The sequence below is a fragment of the Lethenteron reissneri genome, chromosome 43 (genome assembly GCF_015708825.2).
Source record: "Lethenteron reissneri isolate LAM-NWPU_2019-01 chromosome 43, ASM1570882v1, whole genome shotgun sequence".
NCBI classification, from domain to species: Eukaryota; Metazoa; Chordata; class Hyperoartia; order Petromyzontiformes; family Petromyzontidae; genus Lethenteron; species Lethenteron reissneri.
Window position 1 is genome coordinate 50,736 of NC_083821.1, and position 24,798 is coordinate 75,533.

General features: G+C 51.5%; 2 protein-coding genes across 3 annotated transcripts in view; both read left to right on the forward strand.

Moving 5' to 3' along the window:
- Window positions 1-552: 552 nt before the first annotated feature.
- On the forward strand, window positions 553-16,935 carry CLPTM1L (CLPTM1 like). The gene is given in 18 exon segments (XM_061569385.1): window positions 553-806; window positions 808-861; window positions 5,331-5,431; window positions 5,589-5,769; window positions 5,898-6,028; window positions 6,423-6,498; window positions 6,653-6,770; window positions 7,254-7,348; window positions 7,820-7,904; window positions 9,247-9,350; window positions 9,520-9,585; window positions 9,697-9,747; window positions 11,620-11,702; window positions 12,025-12,059; window positions 12,516-12,571; window positions 14,390-14,434; window positions 14,993-15,108; window positions 16,307-16,935. Coding segments are annotated over 18 exon segments (1,626 nt in total). The 5' UTR covers window positions 553-689; the 3' UTR covers window positions 16,419-16,935.
- Window positions 16,936-19,303: 2,368 nt separating this feature from the next.
- The window catches only part of LOC133353331 (polycystin-1-like protein 2), a 48,833-nt gene continuing 43,338 nt past the window's right edge, over window positions 19,304-24,798 (forward strand). Inside the window, exons 1-6 of one of the 2 annotated variants that reach the window (XM_061569479.1) lie at window positions 19,304-19,389; window positions 22,097-22,475; window positions 22,765-22,923; window positions 23,342-23,593; window positions 23,710-23,820; window positions 24,359-24,509. In XM_061569479.1, coding sequence (XP_061425463.1) covers window positions 22,157-22,475; window positions 22,765-22,923; window positions 23,342-23,593; window positions 23,710-23,820; window positions 24,359-24,509 — 992 coding nt within the window. In that variant the 5' untranslated portion in view covers window positions 19,304-19,389; window positions 22,097-22,156. Of the gene's footprint in view, window positions 19,390-22,096; window positions 22,476-22,764; window positions 22,924-23,341; window positions 23,594-23,709; window positions 23,821-24,358; window positions 24,510-24,798 lie in introns of those variants that run through there. The other variant, XM_061569478.1, reaches the window with a different exon arrangement.

Genomic DNA, 24,798 nt, shown 5'->3' on the forward strand with positions numbered 1-24,798 from the left:
CATGGCCTGCTGCTGATGCAGACTGATTTATTTTAATGTTTCTACCTACGTGACTTTACCGAAAGAACCAAAGAGTATGGCTTCCTGCAGTCACGAAAGCTTCAAATCAAGATGAGTCCATGTGTTAGGCGCAGACCAGAGTGGGTTGCGGTAAATAGTCCATAATTGGGTTGAATGTTCAGTCGCACAGTGCAATTGGTGTATGGCACTACTGGACTGCAGTGTTTTCGTACGGATGTTAAACTCAGACGTGCATGTGACAGCATAACCTGAATCCAGACCCACTGTGCGTGTACTGGGACCGTTACTATGACGGGGGCAGAGGCTTCCACGTGGACCCAAGCCGCTGCGCGCCGCAACTTCCTGACCAGACCCTCACGTCCAAGAGGAGGGGGGAGGGGCTGCGGCTTGGCCAATCGCGTGCGAGGCCTCTGACGTGCCTCGGGAAGGCGACGCGCAATTGGTCGAGCGCGTGAAGGGGGCGCGGCTTGTGGTGGTCGCGGCCCAATGGGAGGCGAGCTCGTGGCATCGGCGCTCATCCGGAAGTGCGGTTCGAGGGAGCGGTGGGGGAGCGGTGAGGGAGCTCCTTTTGCTTCCCCGAGGCCCGGAGTCGAGCCTCCTGAGGAGTCGTCGTCCCCCCCCCCCCTTCCGATATTCTCGATATTCTCGAGTTCCCTCGCCCGGGGACCATGCCGGCTCTGCGGCTGCCCTCGCTGACGACCCTGGCGGTGGTGGCGTTCGTCGCGTACCTCGCGAACATCGCCTACGTCCTGCACGGGGTCCTCTACACGGAGCCGTGCGGCGCAGGGCCCCCAGTGCGTCACCTCGGCGCTGCACGCAGAGCCCGCGCCGCGCCTGCAGGTGCCGAGCCTCGGGGCGACTGCGATCCCGGCGCGGGGGGCGGGGTCGAGTCTCCTGGCCACTCCATTTGATTCGGGGCCGCCGGCCGCTAGAGTCGTGCAAACGACGGCCCGAGAGACGCGTTGGGTTCGGGCCAAGTGGGAAGATCGATCGCTGGGCAGTGCTCATCGATGAGCCTCTGACGCGGGCGACACTTTGCGGGCTTCTCTCAGACGCTGCCAGCGCAGGGCGCCGCAGTCTCCATCAGGGCACGGCTGCTGTGCCGGGCTCGGCACTGCTCCGACATCGCAGTGCCGCACGCGTCGTGTCGTCAGTCGTCCCCGAGCCCGTACGGACCTAAGGGCCCAGAACGCCAAGCGGCAAGCAACAAACAGCAGTATGAACGTTATAGATTAGACGTTTTATGAATGTAGCAAGGGCAGGGTTCTACAGGCTGGGGAAAGAGAGAGAATGTTAAACTGGAGCTGTGCGAGGCAATGAGTGTCGTGACATCCCGTGGAGGCCGGGTGGGTGAGTGCCGCGTGGTGGAGTGGTGGTGGTGGGTGAGTGCCGTGTGGTGCAGTGGTGGTGGTGGGTGAGTGCCGCGTGGTGGTGGTGGGTGAGTGCCGCGTGGTGGTGGTGGGTGAGTGCCGTGGTGGAGTGGTGGAGTGCCGTGTGGTGGAGTGCCGTGTGGTGGAGTGCCGTGTGGTGGAGTGCCGTGTGGTGGAGTGCCGTGTGGTGGAGTGCCGTGTGGTGGAGTGCCGTGTGGTGGAGTGGTGGTTTTCAAGTTTCAAGTTCATGTATTAAGTATAGCCCTGTGAGCCATTCGGCTCTTGAATCGGGTGCAACCGCAACAAACAAAAAACAAAAACATGAACAAAAACATCTTAAAGTGAATATGTGACTGAGTGCAAACAGAAAATCCAAGAAAAGACAGCAATCTATTGTAGAAAAAAACACCGTACACCAACGCTGTGTGCAAAAATCCCAGTGGGATGCAAGTCAAACAACAACAACAACAACCATAAGACAACTTAGATTAAGGCCATCAGTCTAACTCTGTACTACAACAAACAAACATGGCTAAACCAATACACTTTTAGAAATCAAAATAAAGCCATGAAAGCAATGAAAAAGCAATCATAGGAACTGTGACGGAATTTTCACAATAAATGGCATAAACATGTACTACCAAATCCTTGCAGCCATAGCTGGCTGCATGAGCCACTCCGCAACAGCAGGAGCATCAATAGGAGTATTATAATTTTTCAATGCACCTTTAAGATCAGCACACTAAATCAAAACACAGGTCATACTTTGTAGTGATCATCCGGAGCTAAACATTTTATTTTAGGCCACTGAATAGCACTGGCAGCTAGGGGTGTACAACTCCTCTAGAGCAGTTTTGAGTGAAGATCTCATGGGTAGTGACTCAAGTTTCAATTTATTTGCAACAGCATTCCAGACCCTGGGGGCATCAATAGCAAAGGCCCTTCCTCCAGTATATGTACGGCAATAGGGAATGTTAAGCTGGTAAATGAGTGTAGACCTTAGGTCAAATTTGTTCTTTGAAACAGAGATGAGATCCAGCAGGTAATCTGCGGATTTTTTTGCAAGTACATCATGAATAAATAAGATCTGGTGCACAAGCGAGAAGGACATCCAAGCCCGTCAATACAAAGACATCCAACCTAGTAATGCAACTCAGAGAGTCTGCTAAAATCGCAAGAAGGATGGAGACATCACAGCAGGTTAAGACTTTACCTGGTTAATCACGTCCTTCCAATGATTGCTCAATTTGTCCCCATCTTCTCGGCTGAAGTTGTGTCCGTGTTTATATATCTGGATGGCTTCATGAACAAATCTCTGATGATAGCCAGTGGGTTTGCAGAGTACCTTCGTCTTGGAAAAATCAATATTGTGTGTGCCCACAGCGTTAAAACAATGATCAGCAACGGTAGAGGTATTGGTTCTACCGTGCTTTAGATCTGCCTTGTGTTCACGAACGTGGTCCCAGACGTCGTTACGTTTTCCTCAATGTAACTGCTGCCGCAGCCACAACTTAGTTTGTAGATACCAGGACATTGCATGTCAGGAATCACTTCCTTTACAGATGGGATCAAATCACGGATTTTGTGTACTGTGTTGAAACGAACCTGGACCTTGTGTTTGTTTAAGATTTTGGAAATATTTTTGGTAACCCCTGCTATGTATGGCAAGGTGATGGTTTTGAATGGGTCCTCAGATGGCTGTCTCCCCATGGCTGGGGAGACAGCTTTGCGGATTGTATGGTCAGAATGTCTATTCATCCTGAGGGCTTGGTGTACGTGCTCCAACTCACTGGCTAGGTGGTGCTGGTCGGAGATGCAATGGGCCCTATGGTGTAGTGTTTTCATGAGGGAATTATTCTTGGCTGGATGGTGGTGGGAGTCAGGCTTTTTAGATAGGCATTCGTGTGGGTGGCTTTCCTGTAGACAGAATGTCCCAACGAGCCATCAGGTCTCTTCTCGATCAAAACATCCAGGAATGTTAACTTGCCATCCTTTTCCACTTCCATGGTGAATTTGAAAGCTTTCGCACGAGCTTAATCCGGCACTGAGTACACCACCACACTCAAGCATCTCACTACGTGTTAAACATCTTTTAGTTTAACTTAAAAAAGTATTTCTTTAAATAGGCTGTTACTATCTTTATACACGTATGGTAGTATTGTAAATATGTTACTGTAACCAGTGAAATATGTAGACGTTAGAATGAGGTTTGATAGCGTGATCTCCCCAACCACTTTATTTCTTATGGAAATTTCTGTTTAATTTACACAACCCCCGTGTAAAACGAGAGGTAGCTGTAGTAGTCATGGAAGAGTGAGTGCAGGATATTCAATCACTACGACTGCTCTACTCTGAATTATATCGGTTGCAAAAGTTGGGGGCTCCACCCCAGATTTGACAGCAGCAGGATTCCAACATCGGCCGATTGTGTGCACTGCATAGCAGAGTGATAACTGCTTGGGGTTAGATTATTTGCAATGGTAAGTTAACCCATAACGCCTGGATCTGTCCCGTGACTGCTAGCGAGCCTTCGACATGTCACACGGCCCCAAGATGCACCTAGCCTGGCACAAGTGCCGAGGTGACGGTAATGCAACTTAGGGGTGAATGGCGGTTGTAGGTGAGACTGGGAGGTGTGTGAGATTGGTAGGTGGGTGAGAATGGTAGGTGTGTGTGGGATAGGAAGGTGTGGCTGAGATTGGTTGGTGTGTGGGATAGGAAGGCGTGGGTGAGATAGGAAGGTGTGGGTGAGACTGGGAGGTGTGAGTGAGATAGGAAGGCGTGAGTGAGACTGGGAGGTGTGTGAGATTGGTAGGTGGGTGAGATTGGTAGGTGTGTGGGATAGGAAGGCGTGAGTGAGATAGGAAGGCGTGGGTGAGATAGGAAGGCGTGGGTGAGATAGGAAGGCGTGGGTGAGATAGGAAGGCGTGAGTGAGATAGGAAGGCGTGAGTGAGATAGGAAGGCGTGGGTGAGATAGGAAGGCGTGAGTGAGATAGGAAGGCGTGAGTGAGATAGGAAGGCGTGAGTGAGATAGGAAGGCGTGAGTGAGATAGGAAGGCGTGGGTGAGATAGGAAGGCGTGGGTGAGATAGGAAGGCGTGAGTGAGATAGGAAGGCGTGGGTGAGACTGGGAGGCGTGGGTGAGATAGGAAGGCGTGGGTGAGATAGGAAGGCGTGGATGAGACTGGGAGGCGTGGGTGAGACTGGGAGGTGTGGGTGAGACTGGGAGGTGTGGGTGAGACTGGGAGGTGTGGGTGAGACTGGGAGGTGTGGGTGAGATAGGAAGGCGTGAGTGAGATAGGAAGGCGTGGGTGAGATAGGAAGGCGTGAGTGAGATAGGAAGGCGTGAGTGAGATAGGAAGGCGTGGGTGAGATAGGAAGGCGTGAGTGAGATAGGAAGGCGTGAGTGAGATAGGAAGGCGTGGGTGAGACTGGGAGGCGTGGGTGAGATAGGAAGGCGTGGGTGAGATAGGAAGGCGTGGGTGAGACTGGGAGGCGTGGGTGAGACTGGGAGGTGTGGGTGAGACTGGGAGGCGTGGGTGAGACTGGGAGGTGTGGGTGAGACTGGGAGGTGTGGGTGAGACTGGGAGGTGTGGGTGAGATAGGAAGGCGTGAGTGAGATAGGAAGGCGTGGGTGAGACTGGGAGGCGTGGGTGAGACTGGGAGGTGTGGGTGAGACTGGGAGGTGTGGGTGAGACTGGGAGGTGTGGGTGAGACTGGGAGGTGTGGGTGAGACTGGGAGGTGTGGGTGAGACTGGGAGGTGTGGGTGAGATAGGAAGGCGTGAGTGAAATAGGAAGGCGTGGGTGAGATAGGAAGGCGTGGGTGAGACTGGGAGGCGTGGGTGAGACTGGGAGGTGTGGGTGAGACTGGGAGGTGTGGGTGAGACTGGGAGGTGTGTGATATGTGTGTGAGACGGAGGTGTTTCTGTGTCTCACAGCTCAGCGTATATACAGCCCTGGAGCAGAGCGTGAGGCGAGTGAGCAGCCTTCACTTCGCCCTGAACATCGACCCCTTGGACGTGCATTCCTCGTCCCACAGGTGCGGTCACTGGGGGTAAACGTGAGGCACGTGCAGGAGAACTCGTTTATTACTGTGACGGCCAGGGCACCTGAGCAACGTGGCGCTGACCAAGCCCTCGCTCCATTGTCTCGGAGTGCCGCATCACGCCGACACCATGCGTGTCTGCGGCGTGCAGGGAGGTGAACGTGAGTCTGCCCGTGCGCACGCGCAGCAACGGCAGCCTGTTCGCACACGTGTTCGTACATCGTGCCGGGGAGCTGCCCTGGCAGGACGAGCAAGCAGTGCACGGGGTGGCGATGCTCACCACGCACATGGTGCCGCGGCCCGACGTGGTCAACCTCATGACCCGCAATGAGGTGAGCGCCGCCTGTGTCGTACTCGGGCATTCCACATGCACACATTACCACTTCCGTGTGCCCTCACCACATACCCTCGCTGCATCACCGGTGGGTGAGTGAGTGCCCTCTTGCCATGACTCCCCCAGTCGGCACAAGCAGCACCCAGAGAGGACCCGGTCACTCATTGGCGCTCGCAGCTCACGCTCTCCGTAATGGCCGACGCTGTCTCCCTGGACCCGCGCGCTGTGCCTGCCGAGCTCATGCCATACTTCACCAAGTGAGAGGCAGTGCACGGCCACGCGCACGCATGTGTGTGTGTGTGTGCGTTGTGCTCACGTGTGCACTGGAGTGTGTTCTATTCACATTTGGTGTGTAACAGTGCAGTGATTTATTGAGTAAACTAGAATCTTACGCTCAGGATTAATGCTTCGAGTAGCGGGTGCCGAATCAATTGCCCTATTTGGTTCCCTGCGTGTGATGGGGCTGTGTGACTCACTCGTGCTGGCAAGAGAGCTGCGACATTCACCACAATAGAAGTAAGAGAATGGATTTTATGAATGGAATCAATGCAGACTGGTTACCATTGGTAACGTCGTGGGGAGGAAGAATCAGTAGAGATAACAGCAATCACGCACAAACATGTGTGTGCTGCGTCTGCGCTGTTGTTCCAGGTCACCTCGAGACAAACACCACTACCTGCCTATTCTCTACGTGGATGAGCTGAGCAACCGCATAAAAGATCTTGTTGTATGTACACATTCAGCTGGGATAACCCTCCTGGCATCACACTGGGATGGGGAGCAGATCCCTACACCACACCCTGGTTTTATATACCACAGTGTGATTGGTTTCGTTGTGTGGGATTCTCAAGTTCTACAAGCACTTGTGGGTGTCTCCTCAGGTTGTGCAGAGCAGCGTGGGCATGCTGCCCCTGGCGGTGCACTTCAGCCCCATCTCCCTGAGCCGCCTGCGTCTATGGCTGCACATGCAGCACGCCATTGAGTCCCTGCAGCAACTGGGTCCGTGCACACAAATACAAAGATCCCCCCTATAGCCTTAACAGACTGTTGGGGCAAGTGCCATTAGCGAGCATTTATGAAGGCCAGCATGGCACACGAGGGGGTGGGTGGTGAGCACCACCCCCGGCCACCTTTTTCTCCCTAGTGGCGAAGTTTTTATATATCGCACAAGGTATTCATTTGAGGTTGAGTCGACCTAGGATAGGCCCAGGACCTGTTCAGATAATTGTCACTTGGTGGTGGCCGTGAGCAGGAATCGAACTCGGGTCGCCGAGTTCATAGCACGCCACGCTGACCGCTGCACTACCACTCCTCACAAACTCACTTTCACACATACTCTCACACACATACAAACTAATTCTCCGCGCGAGGCTAACGCATTACATCTCGCAGAGGATCGCTCCGCTGAACAAAATACTTCCGCTGTTCAGTTTGCAAGTGCGAGTTCACGTTTTAAGTCGATGTAACCGGCCCCTTCCGCAGGCTTCACGGAGAAGGATGTGGACGAGGTGAAGGGGATCTTCGCCGACACAAATCTCTACTTCCTGGGTCTCACCTTCCTCGTGGCCGCCTTCCACGTGAGTATCTCCCTCCCCTCCCCCTCGTGTGTGTGTGTGCCGCGATATGGACACTGCGTATGCCGCGTTTTGTGTGCTCGGTGTGTATTATGCTGTGTAATGTTTGTATTCTGGGGTGTTGCTGTGTGTTTTATAAAGCTGTGATGTGTGTTATGAGGCTGTGTTATACTGTGTCATTTATGTGGTATGGGGCTGTGTGTTATAATCCGTTTGCTGTGCATGTTATGATGCGGTGTGATGTGTGTTGTATGTGATGCGTGGATTATGTTTTGCTGTGTGTTATGATGCATTATGATGTGTGTCCACTATATTATGATGTGTGTGTGATGTGTGTGTTATGATGCTGTGTATGTTTGGATACGTTGTGATATATTTGTTATGATGCATTGTGACATGCATTGTGTGACGTGTTGTGATGTGTGTGTTATGATGCATTGTGACACGGGTGTTATGTATTGGGATCCCGTGTAGCTGCTGTTTGATTTCCTGGCTTTCAAAAACGACATCAGCTTCTGGCAGAGCAAGCGCGACATGGTGGGGATGTCTGCCCGCGTGGGTGAGTCTCTCTGTACCCCTCGACTCGCACATTCTGTGGCGCAGCTGACTGCTTCCCCTGCCAAGGGATTTCCCAAAATGCTGTCCACACCGTTCTGTGACGAGCACATTTATGAACCGTATAGTCAACCATTGTAATCTGCACCCCTTCAATGGAGGAATAGCAAAGCTATACAAACTCTCTTATGAAGCCCTCTCACCACTGCTAGCAGACCTCAACATTGGCATCTAATCCCTCAACATGTTGCTGCCATATGCAAGAATAGAACAGCACAGCAGCTCCATCACTATGGGCTCCCCTCTCATGGTGAAATGAAGATTATTGCACAGACCACAGCGGTGTTTGTATTTCGTCCCGGTAATGGGCAAATATCACGATGGTAGTACTACTAAAACCTGTGGACCTCACTACTTTAGTATTAAAACTTTGTGTGTGATCTCGCTGCGCTATGAACCCGGCGCACCCGAGTTAAATTCCCGCTCATGGCCAACACCAGTGATGATTATCTGAACCGATCGTGGGCCTCTCCTATTTCGACTCAGCCTCAAATGAGTACCGAGTCCGACATATATAAAAACTTCACCACTTGGGAGACAAAGGCGGTCGGTTGTGGTGCTCACCAACCACCCCCTCGTGTGCCATGCTGGTCTTCCATAGGTGCTCGCTAATAGCACTTGCTCCAACAGTTTGTCAAGGCTATTGAGGGGATCTTTGTCTTTGTGTGTGTACATGATTCTGCATTTCTGTTCATGCCTGCATATGGGTGTGTGTAGACATGTGCATCCCTGCGTGCAGGTGTCTATGTGTGTACGTGTGAGCGTGTGTGCATGCATGTCTCTTAGTGTATGTGTATATACAGATAGTTCCCGAGTTACGATGGTCCGACTTACGATATTTCGATCTTACGATGGTGATACGACAAAATTGTATGTATGATACGTAGCTTTAGCGATTTCATTTTAGGGTTAGCACGATACGTCACGATACGTTCAATGCATGTTAAAAGTTTTTAGAGCAGATAGGGTTGTTTCCTGAAAAAACTTTCTATTAAATTGCAGTTCATATAGGTCGGCTAAGAATTTACCTTGTTTTTTATTTAACATTTTACTGTGCAATACAGTATTGTAATTAATAATTACATAAGTATATAGTTTATACAGTACGGTACTGTAAATTGCTCTGTTTTGCTAAATTATCACCATTCTTTAAGACTCCTGGGTAGGCTAGGCCATCTTCGACTTACGATATTTTTGACTTGCCATGGGGTCGTCGTAACGCATCTCCATCGTAAGTAGAGGACTACCTGTAGTTGTTGTGTGTGTGTGTGCGTGTATTTGTGCAGTGCTATGGAGATGCTTCAGCACTGTGGTCATCTTCCTTTTCCTCATGGATGAGCGCACCAGCATGCTGGTGCTCCTGCCAGCCGGCATCGGAACGTTCATCGAGGTGCCTGCTGACGGGGTCCCCACACCGCGGGACACGCACTTTTGGATCGTGGACTCCATTTGAGCGTACGACTGTGGAGCCAAACGGTCGTTGCTTGTGGCAAGCAGCTGTGTGCATCGCAACCGGCTCTCTTCTCACCCCGACCTCCCTCTGCTTTCTCTGGCCGCAGGTCTGGAAAGTGACCAAGGCTTTCAAGCTCAAGCTCACGTGGCGTGGCTGGCTGCCCAAAGTGGAGGTAGTCACAGCGTTTTGCTGCAAGGGAAGCAACTGGGCTTTAGACCGCACTGCCAGGAAAGTGGTGGCGAATTAGAGGCCTCAACGCTCTTGATGTCGTGTGTGTGTGCAGGTAGGGCCCTCGTCGGCTTCAGAGAGAAAGACGGATGAGTTTGACTCTCAGGTGAGACCGTGGGAAGTCTGTGTGGTACTGCAGTAAAGAGACATTTTGGTTCCCAGCTGCACTCTTAGCCTGAGCCTTGAGCCATTCATTCAGATATAGCTCAACGGTACCACCCAGGGTCACATGCTGACAGTTATTTTAAATATTTTATCTCTAGATCATGACTATAATAGCAATGTCACTAGGTATATATAACTTGCTTATTCTTTGGGTTTTTCGGTAAAAGATGGGTACAAACTGAGCAATCATTGGAAGGGCGTTATTAACCAGTTTAGGTCATAACTGGCTGTGATGTTCCCTTCTTACCTGCCTATGTTAGCGGTTATTTTCGACTCTCTGAGTTACATTCACTAGCACAGCTATCATTGCTCGTTTTCCTCGATGTGGCGGTCGCTCTTGCCGAGCTCTATACGATTTTACATTTACATGCAAATTGCTTACATTGACATGCTAATCTCTCACAATACAATGGCCACGCCCACAGCGTCGTCGTCGTCGTCGGTATGGCTCAGCTCTCCGATCTCACATTTACATGCAAATTTCATCTCGAGCCCCGCCCACTTACCCTTGGGCTACACCCATCTCAAACCTTTATAACATCCTGCCTCAGCAGCTCCTCCACCATATATTATTTCACCTGATGACAATTGCTTGTGTTGCGATCGAAACGTCGTGATTTTGATTATTTTTATATCTACGTGGCTTTACCGAAAGACCCAAAGAATATTAATTCCTGCAGTCACGAACGCTTTAAGTCAAGATTTATAACTAGCTTGTTTGCCCGTCCTAGGACGGAAGCTGTAATATTTACGAAAAAATTGAGCAGAATATAATTGTATCTTGTGTAAATTTAATGGCAATGAATCTGGCACTAAACTACGTCATAAAACACCACTTCATGTCACTGTAGCACAGTATATAACTGACCTTCAATTTGATCAAATTCGCAGTTCTGATACTTTATTCTCTTCTGCTTTCAGTCGCTGGGGTTGAAATAAATTAGAATTCGATACAATATCTGGAAAATCACCGAGAAATGTCTATTTTACCATAATGTAGAAGCATAAATGAGACTTACCTTTTGTCTCAAGTGCTGAAGAAATAAATAAAGACACCAAATCCACTTTGTCGCTGCATATAATTATTTATTAGATTCACTTTCAATAAAGAAACGTCAAATTTAAAGTGACTTTAATTTGCAAAAAAATAATGTATTTCCGCTCGACCTGCGGGAGTGTAAAAATCCACCCGCTCATGAATATTAATGACGGGGGGGGGGGGGGGGTGGCATGTGGAGTGACGTCACGCGCGTTACACACAAACAGACGTTCTTGGCTCATTATAGTAGTAATAGCAACTATGGCACATGTCAAGAAAAATGACAGTGTGTTTGATAGGGAATATAATTTTGGAAGGAAGAGAATCGACTGCAATGTGAAACCTTTTAGAATATGACAGTAGGAGGAAGGGTGTCTCTCGTATTTACCGCCCCACGTGGTACCGACCGACCTGCTTGGCTTATGGACGACTATGGAAGTGGTGCTCCCTGAGTTCTGGGTGCAACATGAGGCCCGATGGCTGCAGAAGCCGATGGAAGCTGCTGGCCACAGCGACGATGGCTGCTTCCATCGGTTGAAGAACTGCACCGCACACGCCCTGGCTATTTCCCTGCATCCGTGTGTTTATTGGACTTGTGATAACACAAGTGCATTATACCCACGCATGATCTTCCCGAGGAAACGCGGTTCCGCAGCCAGAGGCTATGTAAGAGTGGTGTGAGCCTCGTCAGACTGGAGGACAAGCAGCTACATTGAGCTCGCCTGCAGTGGCATGCGGATCGTGGAGGAGGCGCGTGTGTGCTGCTCTCCGCAGGCGATGCGCTACCTGTCGTACGCCCTCTACCCGCTGTGTGCCGGTGGGGCGCTCTACTCGCTCCTCTACGTCTCGCACAAGAGGTGACGGGGGCCTCCCCTACCCTGTAACTGTCCTCGTGTCCCATTTCCCCAACTCGGCAAGGACCTTCTCTTGCTTGGTTGAATATCAGCTGACTCTGAGCTGACTGCGAGCCGTGACCTCACCGTGACCTGAGTGGCTTGTCAGGTGATTTCTATTTTGGACATCTGCCGCTGCACTTCCGGAAGGTCTCCCACCCTCCCGGCCAGAGCAGCTGTTTTTTTTCGTTATTTGTTTAAGCGCTGTATGAAAGGTAGAGAGTGACAGTGTGTACTCACAGTCGTGTGTACTCACAGCCGCCCCTCTGCTCCCTGTCTCTTGCAGCTGGTACTCGTGGGTGATTAACAGCCTGGTGAACGGTGAGTGGCGACACGGCTCCATGGACCCCACACTTGTGACGACTGGCTGGGTAGCACCCAGGTAGCGCTAAGTCCAGTGGCCTTGATGTGGCTTCTCTAGTCAGGCTTGATCAAGGAATCCTTCAAGCCGCCTTACATTGGTCCCCTGTGGTGGCTGAGTACATTGAACGCACTCAAGGTGACCTTTACAATGTAAACTGGGGGAAAGTCCTCCAGAATGCACAAGTGAGATAATCGCACCACCGTTATGCCGCGTGATGGCGTTATCCCCTTTTTCTCGCGTATTTTCTGGCACGTGTTGTCCATCATCGATTTACAGCTGTGAACTGAAATTCACGAGCCTGAGAATCCCACTCAATAACAACGACTAGTGGCAACGCGTAGCCAGGCAGAGGCTGAACACGGTCCCCAGTATTGGTTTAACACGTTTTACCCTGTGCCCTCCACCCTCGCTAGGAATCTATGCCTTTGGCTTTCTCTTCATGCTGCCACAACTCTTTGTCAACTACAAGGTAACAGACGTCTTCGTGCCTGTCACTCTCCAACTCCACCGGTCCACGTAATGGTGTCATTGTCCGCATTTCTCTGTCCACATGCCTGTTTGGTCTGTGTTCACATGCCCCCTGTCTGCATGCCTCTGCATGTTTGTAATCCATATTTGCCCCCTGCGCTGTTATCTGCCGATTTCTTATGTGCCTGGGTATTTGTACATTGTGTGCGAATGTGTCTATCTGTGTGTAGACTGTGTGTGCATGTGTACATTGTGTGTGTTTACACATCATCTTCTACCGCGTAGTTCGAGAAGCCTTCCATGGCTGTACCAGTGGAATTTCTATCTGGTACAGATACAATTTAAGGCTGATCGATGCCTGGGTGCGATCAAGGGATCGCTCCCTACTGGTAAACCATGTCATGTACACTGACGATCAAGTGGTTGCTGCTCACTGAGAAGGAATTGGTGGTCCTGCTGCTGAATCTGGAGTCATGCCACTAAGAGGTGGGGACTCGCCATCATCCCCACCCAAACTAAGCACCTGCATGGGTAATTTGTATCATCCAATACTCCACCCCCTTAACTCCCTACGAGTGATAGGACAGTTATGAAGGGAGTGGAGAAGTTTATGTACTTGGGTTGTGTGCCTATGACCACCTTCGGTTTGGCAGCAGAGGTCTCGTTCCAAATCAGCCAAGTGGCATATTTTTGTCAGCTGAGTAACACTGTGTCAGAACTACCTGGTCTGTCACGCCACACGAAGCTACGGGTCTTATTGGCCACAGTCATGCCATCCCTTCTCTTTGCTTCTGAAACGTGGACCCGTGTAATGGAATATCTGCGCCAGTTTGAAACTTTCAGGTTGGCCTGCGTACGATCCATCCTGGGTTTAAGCAGGCTGGATTATGTGAGGAGCTCACAAATCCTGGAAAGATGTGGACACATTCTCATGATTGAGCTCCTCCGGAGGCCAAGACCGCGTTAGCTGGGTCATGTAGCCTGTGTGACCAAGCAGCTTCTGTTTGGCTGGATAGAGGGAGCTAAGTGGGCATGGCACGAAGAAGAGATGGACTAATGTGGTACAGGAGGATGTGGAGCCGAGTGGACTTACCGAAGACTGGTACCAGTGGTGTCAAGATTGTCCTCTATGGAGGAGGCTCGTGAAGGATGCAGCTGGAACGTTGGAGGCAATCGCCCAACAACAGCAGAGGGCAGAGCAACGACACAACGAGCGGAGTGCTGGACGGCTAAAACACAGCAAGTTGGCACAGTAGGGAGCATCTGCCAGTCATCTCGGTCAACCCATGGCACCTGGGTCTGTCCTGTGCCCTCCTGTCAGCGAGCCTTCGACACTTCCCTTGGTGGCCTCGGAGTGCACCTGGCCTGGCACCGGCACTGTCGTGACGCCACTTAGTGGTCAATTGTGGCTGTTGTTGTTTACACTGTGTGTGTGTGTTTACACTGCGTGTGTGTGTGTGTTTACACTGTGTGTGTGTTTACACTGTGTGTGTGTTTACACTGTGTGTGTGTTTACAATGTGTGTGTGTTTACACTGTGTGTTTACAATGTGTGTGTGTGTTTACACTGTGTGTGTTTACACTGCGAGTGTGTGTGTTTACACTGCGTGTGTGTGTGTTTACACTGTGTGTGTGTTTACACTGCGTGTGTTTACACTGCGAGTGTGTGTGTTTACACTGCGTGTGTGTGTGTTTACACTGCGAGTGTGTGTTTACACTGCGAGTGTGTGTTTACACTGTGTGTGTGTGTGTTTACACTGTGTGTATGTGTGTTTACACTGCGTGTGTGTGTGTTTAAATTGTTTCTTTGCACTTTCTAGCTCAAGTCTGTTGCTCATCTACCCTGGAGAGCGTTCATGTACAAGGTGAGTGCCAATTCGCCGTGAGCACGTGGGCACCGTGGGCACCGTGAGCAAATGGAGCAGCTTTGTCTGTTTTTGTTGAATAACTTTTGTTTGGGAGTGGTCTGTTGACGTGTATTATTGTAGTGATGCGTGTGTGATCTTGTATAGTGAGGTAAGCATGTTATTGTCACATGATGCGTGTGTATGTGTAACGTGATGTATATGCGTGTTATTAGCATTTGTGTTAGGGTAGTATGGGTATGTTAAGATAAAGCGTGTTATGATAATGTGTTATGATGATGTGAGTGTTATGGTATGTGCGCGTGTATTATGATAATCTGTGTTATGAAAATGTGTTTGTGTATTGTGGTGCGTGTGTATGTTATGATAACGTACACGTGCGTTATGATAATGTGTATGTGATATTATTGATGTGTGTGCGTGTTATAATGTCTGCGCATGTTATGATTGTGGCTGTGTTGCTCTCGCGTGCTCCACGATTCAGTGTGGTGCGCGTCTGTCGCGAGTGTCGCAGTGCGTGCGTGTGTTGGCTTGACCAATTTGCCGTCTTCGCTGCAGGCATTCAACACATTTATAGATGACATCTTCGCCTTCATCATCACCATGCCGACGTCTCACCGCCTCGCCTGTTTCCGTGATGACATTGTCTTCCTTATCTACCTCTATCAGCGATGGTGAGTGCTGAGGACCCCAGGACTTGGGCAAAGAATGACTCGCAGGAATCTCGAAATGGCGTAATTGCAGTTCAAGATAAAACTTGTCCTGGCTCTGCCAGCATAGAGTAACTTTAGAGCTCCTTTCAGCCAATGAAAACAGAGTTTGTTGCAAATGTGTTTGAATAGTGATTGGTCAACAGAGCACACGATCTTGGGTCGTCTTGGGACCTTTGTCTTATGGTCTAATTGTAAGTTGCTAACCCAGTATCCTGCTACGAGGAGCAACCATCAGATTTGTCCAAATTGTAAAGTATATGTTTTTTATTAAAGAAGATGGTGCAGTAACCATCAGCGGTGACAATCGGCAGAAATAATCGGTGAAACCACCATGGAGATCCAGCACAGCCACAGACAAGAACAGATTGGGGCCCCCTTCCCCAAAGAGAGTGTGAGAGATGGCCGTATCTTGGTAAAACACCCACAGATACCCCCCTCCTGTCCTGATAGAGATACGAACCTCCCAAAAAAGTCAAAGTGAGTTTGTGAGAAGTGCATTGCACCAATGATACAAACTTGCAGTTCTCACTCATTCTGTTTAATTCCACAGACACCTGAAATTCCATCGTTTACAAAATGTCCTTGGTTACCCTACCATCTAAATTACAATCTTAAGCTGAGATATCGATTCTTCATAACTTCACTTGCAGTTGCATTTGACTCGGATATCCTTGTCTGTTTACACATTCGTACAATTGGTTACCCTGTTTCTTTTTAATGGTTAATTTTGTCATTATACTACGATCAGTCAAAAAATGTGCTGCCCAAGCCGACTCACGCGATAGGAAATGTATTAATTAACACTGATGTATGTTTGTGTCGTATTTTCAATGTGTCATGCAACGCAGTTGCTTTTGATGAGACATTGTTGCTTCATTGCTATACTTGTTTTGCTTTTGTAATTTTTGTGACTTGAGTGAAAAAAGAGTTGAGGCTCATCCTGGTCTCTTCTGCAGCTCTCTACACTCTGAACTTGATCTCGGAGGGAGTATCGATAGCCACAACATTTAAACAGAATAAGAGGGGGACACGAGCCCTGCGTCGTACGGATTGTGTTTGTTGCCGTCACCGCCGACTCTGACGAATATGTTCAGAGACATCTTGCCCTGCCGGGTTCGCGACCTCTAACGGCAGTTTGGGGGTGTCATTATCGCTGCAGGCTCTACCCCGTGGACAAGTCCCGCACCAACGAGTTTGGAGTCTCCTACGAGGAGGACGACGCGTCCGGCAAACCCGTGCCGAGGCAGCCGAGCAAAGCCAAGCACGAGTGACCGCGCTCGGCTTGGCGCCAGAGGATCGTCGTGGATGCCCGTCGTACAGACTCGTTACCGAAATCGCCACGCGCCCTGGCCGGTTTGTAATGGCCACCGCGCCCTGGCTGTGCCACCGCGACTCGGCCCTGGGGGGTCATGATGAGAGGTCACCGCAACGCAGTTGGAACGAGGAATCGAATTCGGCCACCGCGGTGCCATTGGCGCCCATTATTTATTTTTTAATATTTCGTCACAGAATCAAGCGCGTCCCACTCAAGCCAGCTCGTCACGGTCACATTTTAATGGGCAGGGAGCGCACGGGAGTGCGCAAGTTGGGTGCGGGGCGAGCCGCGACCCCCATGCAGCAGTGTTTCCCGGCCGCGCGGACAGATCCTTCGTGTTTGTGGAGCAGTAGGCGCGAGGGATGTACGGAACCCTCGTCCTGTATCCCTGTGCGTTTCTAGTTTGAGCGAGTGTCTTGTCATGCTTTAATGATGGATGAAAGCAGACATTGCCAATAAACCGAGAGCTTTGAGTAATTGTGCGATTGTGACTGCATGGGGAGTGGGTGTCTGGGCAGCGAAATCTGCTCCCACAGTGCACGCCATGCGAGGTTGTAGCTGTGTATGGGTGCATGCACTGCATGTGCTGTATGTGTGGTGTGTGGGCATGCTGTCCATGCGTATGTTGTATGTGCACATATGGGGAGCGGTGGTGCATTAATTTTCCCCATAATTAACGCTCCCAGTGGCCGGGTTCCATTCTCGAATTTGTGTGCTCAATGGTAATTGTTTTTTGACCAAATCTCCTCGATGTGAACTCCGCATTAATTGCGTATTTCCGTGTGGAAACATGAGCATAGATACAATGGTGGCAAATTGGCTTGTGAACTCGTCTCGGGATTTACGTTGTCTGTCATTACGCTAAATTCTGACTTTTATTTGGACAAAAAGTGATTTCCTGCTAAAATGAGCATTAAGACGGTGCTCATCTGTTTACAACCCTGAGTCAGTGGTGGAGTTTCCACATTTATATAATCGGGGTGGTGGGTATAGTAAACTCTTAATTTTTGCAGGGTTTATAATCGTGATTTTTCGTATTCACAACAATTTTTTTGTGATTTTATTTGAAATTAGTGGGGAGACGAGGCATGGGAGCGGCATGGATCGTGAGCGCACGGATGTCGTCCCCCCACGCCGCTCTCCCTCAGTCGGCCTTCACCTGCCGCACCGTTTACACGCCAGCGATGTCCTGTTTCATAGTTATTATTCATATTTGCACTTTTTTATGTTTATGTAAATCGTTTTATATAAGTTAAATAACACAATAATACTACACGCTATATGCATGGATATATACATGTATGTACAGTTTACGTGCATAATATAGGTTTTTTTTGGGTTAGATCGCGTAAATATATAAATGTGTCGTTAAACCCTCCACCACCTGACACAGCCAACTAGTAAGGGTTGTCACATAAACAGAACGTGCCAATTCGTCCCTAGTACAGCACTAGTATGTAGTGTAGTGTATAGTATACTAGAACAGCACTAGTATGTAGTGTAGTGTGTAGTATACTAGAACAGCACTAGTATGTAGTGTAGTGTGTAGTATACTAGTACAGCACTAGCATGTAGTGTATAGTGTAGTATACTAGAACAGCACTAGTATGTAGTGTATAGTGTAGTGTTTCGTTTAGTGTGTAGTATTGTAGTGTATAGTGTAGTATACTAGAACAGCACTAGTATGTAGTGTGGTGTGTAGTGTATAGTGTAGTATACTAGAACAGCACTAGTATGTAGTGTGTAGTGGTGTGTAGTGTATAGTGTAGTATACTAGAACAGCACTAGTATGTAGTGTATAGTAGTGTAGTGTACCATGTAGTATACTAGCACAGCACACCGGTGTGTTGGAGAGCCAAGCCACAACATTTACAATCTGAGTGCCGTGACGTTTCGCCAGTAATTACAAATAGCATCATCAGGCGACAGCCTGGTTTGTGGAACAATCCTGTTGCTTACATTTCGGGATAGATGTGATGACGTCACTTGAGCCCTTCTTGAGCGAAGAAACCTTCGTTTAAGAAAGTTTCTTCGCTCTGTCGTGACAAACCTTACCAATTGGCTGTGTCGGGTGGTGGTGGGCTTAATGACACATTTTTACACGATCTAATCCAAAAAAACTGTATTATGAATGATATTGGTCGTGAAAGCCTACTACGTGTTAAACTGACAGTTTACGTTATTCAGTGTTTATGCTCTTAACCTTATTTCCCTCATACACATTCGCGGTTTTAATATTTGCGCCGTTCTCCAAGCACGTATCCCCCGCGAATCTCAAGGGTCCACTCCGCTGTTTATGTATAGTTTATGTATAGTTGATATCCACACGAAGTGGGACCTCGCACGGGTGATGGACTGAGTCAGCCCCAACCAGCGTGTGAACTCGCAACTTCCCCATTGCGAGCCGCGTCCTCAACTGCTGAGCCGCCACCACCCGGTTGATTTCGACAATTCCTTTTATGACAAATGCAGGACCCTCTGAAAATGAGTCTCGAGACTCGGTGAGAATTGTCCCGCGACATCGATGACACCAATAGGTGCTCGCTAACAGCACTTGCGGTCTGTGATGACTGAATTGTCAAAGCGGGGGTCGTGATGGATGCCCCCCCCCCCCCCCGTGTCCTCTCTGATAAGAGGCACGCAGCCCTCCTCGTCTTTGTTCTCGCACCGTCGTTGTCGTTGCGCTTTCACAGCCACGGCGGCGCTGAGAGATAGCGGAGCTCAAAGCGCCGCCTCTGACACGGCCGGTCCGCCCGTGACTTACGATGGGCAGGTGCCACAGTGTGGCATGCCGAGATAAGAGGGGGCAGAGGCAGTGGGGTACAAGGGCAGAGACGGACGGGGACCGGCTGTGTCCACTCGCGCTGCTCTTGCTCCCAGGAACGGCTGCTGCTGCTGCGGAGCTCCCCACACTGGTCACCGTGCAGGTGAGACGACTCACTCGGGTGGGACTCACTCGGGTGAGGAGACTCACTCGGGTGGGACTCACTCGGGTGGGACTCACTCGGGTGAAACTCCTCGGGTGGGACTCACTCGGGTGGGACTCACTCGGGTGAGGAGACTCACTCGGGTGAAACTCCTCGGGGGAGACGGTGTCAGGTGGGAATCGGGTGAGAATGTCTTGGGTGAGGTTGTGTATGAGGTGAGGTTTTGGCGTGGCCCAGCGGTAGCGCATTCACCGCTTGCTGCAGAGGTTTGCGGTTCGAGTCCAGCGGCCGGTCTGGTTAATACTGCGAGTGTTTTAACCATTAAATATATGCCATCTGCTTCGCAATGGACGTTAAAGATCCCGTGACTTTGTAGAAGCGTGCCATTATGTGCCAAGGTCCAAAATGTCGAAACATTAATTAATTTCATAACTCTTAATTGCATAGCAATCGTTGCACCCTACTGCGAAAACTTGGCAAGACCCTCGACAAAAGTAGCTTTGAGACTCGGTAGAGGCTTTCCTGGGTAAACAAGCGGAATAAGGTGAAAAATAAACATGAGGATCGTGTGTCCGATGGAGGCGAGGCGATCAGGGACGAGGCTTGTGGGAATGAGAACATCGCGATGCGAATGACACGAGCGGAGATGAAGGGATGCCGCTCGCAATGGGGATCCTGTTGAGTGAGGCTCCCTGGACAAGGGGAAAGGGATTGGTGCTCGCGGGACCGGACAAGATGCGGGATTGGAACGCCCAGACATGCAGATGTGAGACAAATGCGTTTAATTTCATACTTGGCACAAATGTCCCAACGCCAACGTCTTATGTGTGGAACCCACGCGCCGGAAGCCTGTTTCTGGGAATTTGGGGCGCCTCGGTAGCCAGATGTTATCTGCCTCACCTGGTATATAGGAGGTCGTAGATTCAATCTCAATCCTGATGAGTATTTTGGAGTTTGCGGTTTTTTCCCCGTGATCTCGTGGATTTGTGTCCGGGTCCTCCAGTTTTTCCTCCATATTTAGAAACATGCGTTTAAAGTATTTGGCTGCTATAAATTTTCACGTGATAAGCCACTTCGTTTCGCTATCATTTGTGGCCAGGTAGCTTCTGAAAAAGAGCGAGAGCTCAGTGGGCCCTTAGCTGGTCCAGAGTCGACACTGATCAGATCTAAATCCCATCTCGCGTGTTCTACATGGCGGGGCAGCATGGAGACGTATTCGTTTGAACCAAGCTTCACAATATGTTCTGTTGAGATGTTAAAGGGTCATCGGATTTGATCCGTTTTGATCAGGACTTCATATCTCACCGAATATTTTCCAGGTCACTGGTAGACAGACTGGAGTAGGTACGTGAATAGTAGCCACAGCGAGAGGCACTCTTTACACGGTGTCGCGGCATCCAGAAATATTTTCCTTGAGTAACCAACCCGGACAGACCCGAATTGAGTCCCTGGTGGTAACGAGAAACCGGGTCGGCGATGGTCGCTCTGCAGCAGGCTCCACTATCTGTCACAGCCCTTTTGTGGCTCTTATCTCAGCCGCCCAGACTGCGGGCGGCTCACCCTATTGTCTAAACAGCGGCTCTCTGACTGCGGACAGCAATAACAAAACAAAGGCAAGTGGAATCATGTGAGTCACCTGGAGAGTCGGTTAGGGTGACGGGGCCGTCTCGGATGAGTATCAAGAGGATCGCGTAGAGGAGCTGCAAGCCACGTGAATGCGGAGAGGTGAGAGTGGAACATTTTCTTTGGAGGGGTTTGGTGTTTGTGCCCTCAACTCGGTGAACATCGGCAGCTGTTGAGGTCCCCTCGTGATCGTCCCCTCGCTGTGTGCCCGGTCGGTGTCCTGGTCTCGACACATGAACCCGCGCCTTCGTGGGTTGGTAGCTCAAGCAACGAGGGGCTCTCAACCACAGGTACACTGCACTCCTGGGCTCTTTCGGTAAAGTCACGTAGCTATAACAATTAATAAATAGATCACGACGTTTCGATCGCAACAACAGCAACCGTCTTTAGGTGAGAGATGAAGAAGCCGCTGTGACGGGGCATTGTGTAGATCCGAGGGGGGAGGGGCTCGCCCGTTTAGTGAATCCCTGCAGTCACGAAAGCTTCAAATCAACACAGAGATGCTATTTTATTTTAACTAAACAATTTTTATTTTACCAGGTAAGGACCACGGAGCTATGAGCTCAATGAAGTGGCTTTTCATGTGGACATTTATCGCAGCCAAATACTCTAAACGCATGCACACTCGAAATATACAGCATGCGTCAGAGTCGGAATTGAACCCACGACCTCCATACGAGGTAAGGGAGTAGTTAGCATCTCGCCACTGCGGGAGTGTTCGTGAAGTTCTCATGGCGCCACCCGATGTTGTGTCGCGGCGCGGCTCACAGCAGCCGGCCACGGCCTCGAGTCAGACTGCGTGGGTTTCCTGAGCATTGGGGCAGTGCTCGTGTCTTGCAGCCCTGAGCCAGAAATGTCCACTTTCCTGTTTTGACTTCCCCACAAAGTGGTGCTGATTTTATTGACCACAGATGGATGATGGCCTGAGTCGAACCCCTAACCAGAATTGGAACTCACGACGTTCAGATTGTGAGCCAATCGCTCTACTGCTGAGCCACCCGGCCAGTTTGGACAATTCCTTTTATGCCAAATGCAGGAGTCCTGAGACAGAAAGTTTTCTCTGCATGAATCTCTCTACCACCAGGTTGCTGCTGCTGCCACGAGGAGCCAGCCCCCTTCTCGGGGGTGGTTGGATCTCCCCGCGATGGGAGCTCGTGGCGGCCTCGTGCCCACGCAGCTGTCGTTGCTGCTCCTGCCGCCGCTGCTGCTTTTGCTGCTGATGACGGTGTCCACGGCCGCGTGCCCCGCGCCGCAGTTCCCGGCCGGGAGTTCGTGCTTCCTCCCGGTGACCGCGCCGCCGCTCTCCTTCTGGGGGGCGCAGCGCGAGTGCGAGCGGGCCGGGGGGCTCCTGGCCACGCTGCCCGACGCGGTGACGCGGGCGGCCACGAAGGAGCGGCTCGTCGGCGAAGCCGAGCGCAGCTGGTGGATCGGGCTTCTGGCTCGAGACGACGACGACGGGCCAGGTGAGCGAGGCGGCACCGGCGCATTCCCTCGAACAGAAGTGGCTCGTTAGACGTTGAGCAGCAGACACTCAGTGTGCCACTCGGGCTCACCTCGTGCCGCATTCACACAGCAGTGGCTCACCCAGTGGCATGCTCCGTGTCACACGAGGAGGCGAGGCAGATTAGGTGGCACATTGGCACTGCTCCCTCCCGGCTCCTCCCGTCTCTCTGTCCCGCACCTGCTGACAATGCACTCCTTGTCCCCCCACAGAGTCCCCGTGTCTCTGTAATCGCGTGTCTCCTGTAACAGCGGGGCCTCCGCGCTGGCTGGACGGCGCTAACGTGACGGAGCCCGACTGGGCCCCCGGGGAGCCGGCCGGCCGCTGTGGCCTCCTCTCGGCGGAGGCTGCATTCCGTTGGGCGGCCAGCGATCGGTGCGAGCAGGAACGGCCTTTCTTGTGCCAGATTGGTGAGGCTCCCAACCACCCTGACCCCACCCTGACCCCACCAGCTCAGTTTCTCAATTCCCCCCACTACCTCTGCCTGCCCAGCAGTATAGTCGACTGACATGTCACATGCGGTTGGGTAAAGTGTGGGTAACTCCAATCATTTCCAACACGTCTGGTCACCGTGGTAGAGTAGCCCAAATGCTCTCGAGTTCCTTCCAATGGAGCCCCTTCCACCAGCAGTGGTTTTAGCGACACAGTTGCAGGGTTGCGCCTGTACCTTCTATTCAGCCCAGACGCGGAATGATGGCACCCCGTGTACAGAGCGTGTCCCCGTGACGCGTGGTGCCACCGCCGCCACCCTGCATTGGTCACGCCGTGTCGCGTGATGGCCTCGTGAGACCCAACGGGGCCGTCGCTGACTCGGTGTCCGCGTCGCAGACCCGCGCCAGGCGCTCGCCTGTGCGGGCACCAACGCCACGCTGCGCTGCGGCTCGGCCCGCGTCGTCACGGTGGAGGTCGCCACCTTCGGCCGCGGCAACGCGCACTTCTGTCGGCTCAACGCCAGCAGCCCCGATGGCGTCGGCCCGGGAGCCTCCGCGGAGCCCGACGCCCCCGGGGGCCAAACGAGCCCCGACGGACACACGCAGGAGGACGGCTGCTCTACGGTGAACGTCACGGACCTGGTCGCAGGTGCGTGGCACTGCACGGTGGCAGGACACGCAGCCGGCAGTCGCATCCACGCTGCGTGAGGGGAGGGGTGCAGGTGTGCAGGTGTGCAGGTGTTCCCGTGTGTCGCGTGTCTCCAGGTCTCTGTCGCGGTGTGCAAGTCTGCCAGGCCGGAGCTGACCCGGCCCTCCTCGGGGACCCCTGTCCCTCCAGGGGCAGCTACCTCACCCTGTCATACAGCTGTGTGGAAGGTGAGGCGTGGTGAGGGTGAGGCGTGGTGAGGGTGAGGCTGTGTAGAAGGTGAGGCGTGGTGAGGGTGAGACTGTGGTGAGGGTGAGACTGTGGTGAGGGTGAGGCATGGTGGAAGGTGAGGCGTGGTGAGGGTGAGACTGTGTGGAAGGTGAGGCGTGGTGAGGGTGAGACTGTGGTGAGGGTGAGACTGTGGTGAGGGTGAGGCATGGTGGAAGGTGAGGCGTGGTGAGGGTGAGACTGTGTGGAAGGTGAGGCGTGGTGAAGGTGAGGCGTGGTGAGGGTGAGGCGTGGTGAAGGTGAGGCATGGTGAGGGTGAGGCATGGTGAGGGTGAGGCATGGTGAGGCTCTGTATATGGGTAGGTGCACGTGTGTTGGGTTTTCATGCGATCGTATTGTCGTGCATCTGCCAGTCATCTCATCACCAATAACACTCGGCCCTCTTCTATGACCTACTGGCCTCAAAGTGGACCTAACCTTGCCCAAGTGCCATGGCCATGTCACCGCTAACATCGGTGGTTGTTGTTGTTGTGCGTGCAGCATTGAGGGTGACGGTGGGGGAGGTGTTTGCTGTGGGAGACACCGTCCCCGTCGCCATCGAGTGGCTGCTGCCCGAGGCGATGGGCGCCAACTTGAGCTGCAGCGTGAGCCTGGGCGACGGGCGCCTCATCGAGCCGTCCCGCCTGAGCGGGTGCACAGCGCACAGCAACACAACAACAACAACAACACGGCAACAACACGGCAACAACACGGCAACAACACAACAACAACAACAACACGGCAACAACACAACAACACGGCAACAACAACACGGCAACAACACGGCAACAACAACACGGCAACAACACAACAACAACAACACGGCAACAACACGGCAACAACACAACAACAACAACACGGCAACAACACAACACGGCAACAACACGGCAACAACACAACAACAACAACACGGCAACAACACAACAACAACAACACGGCAA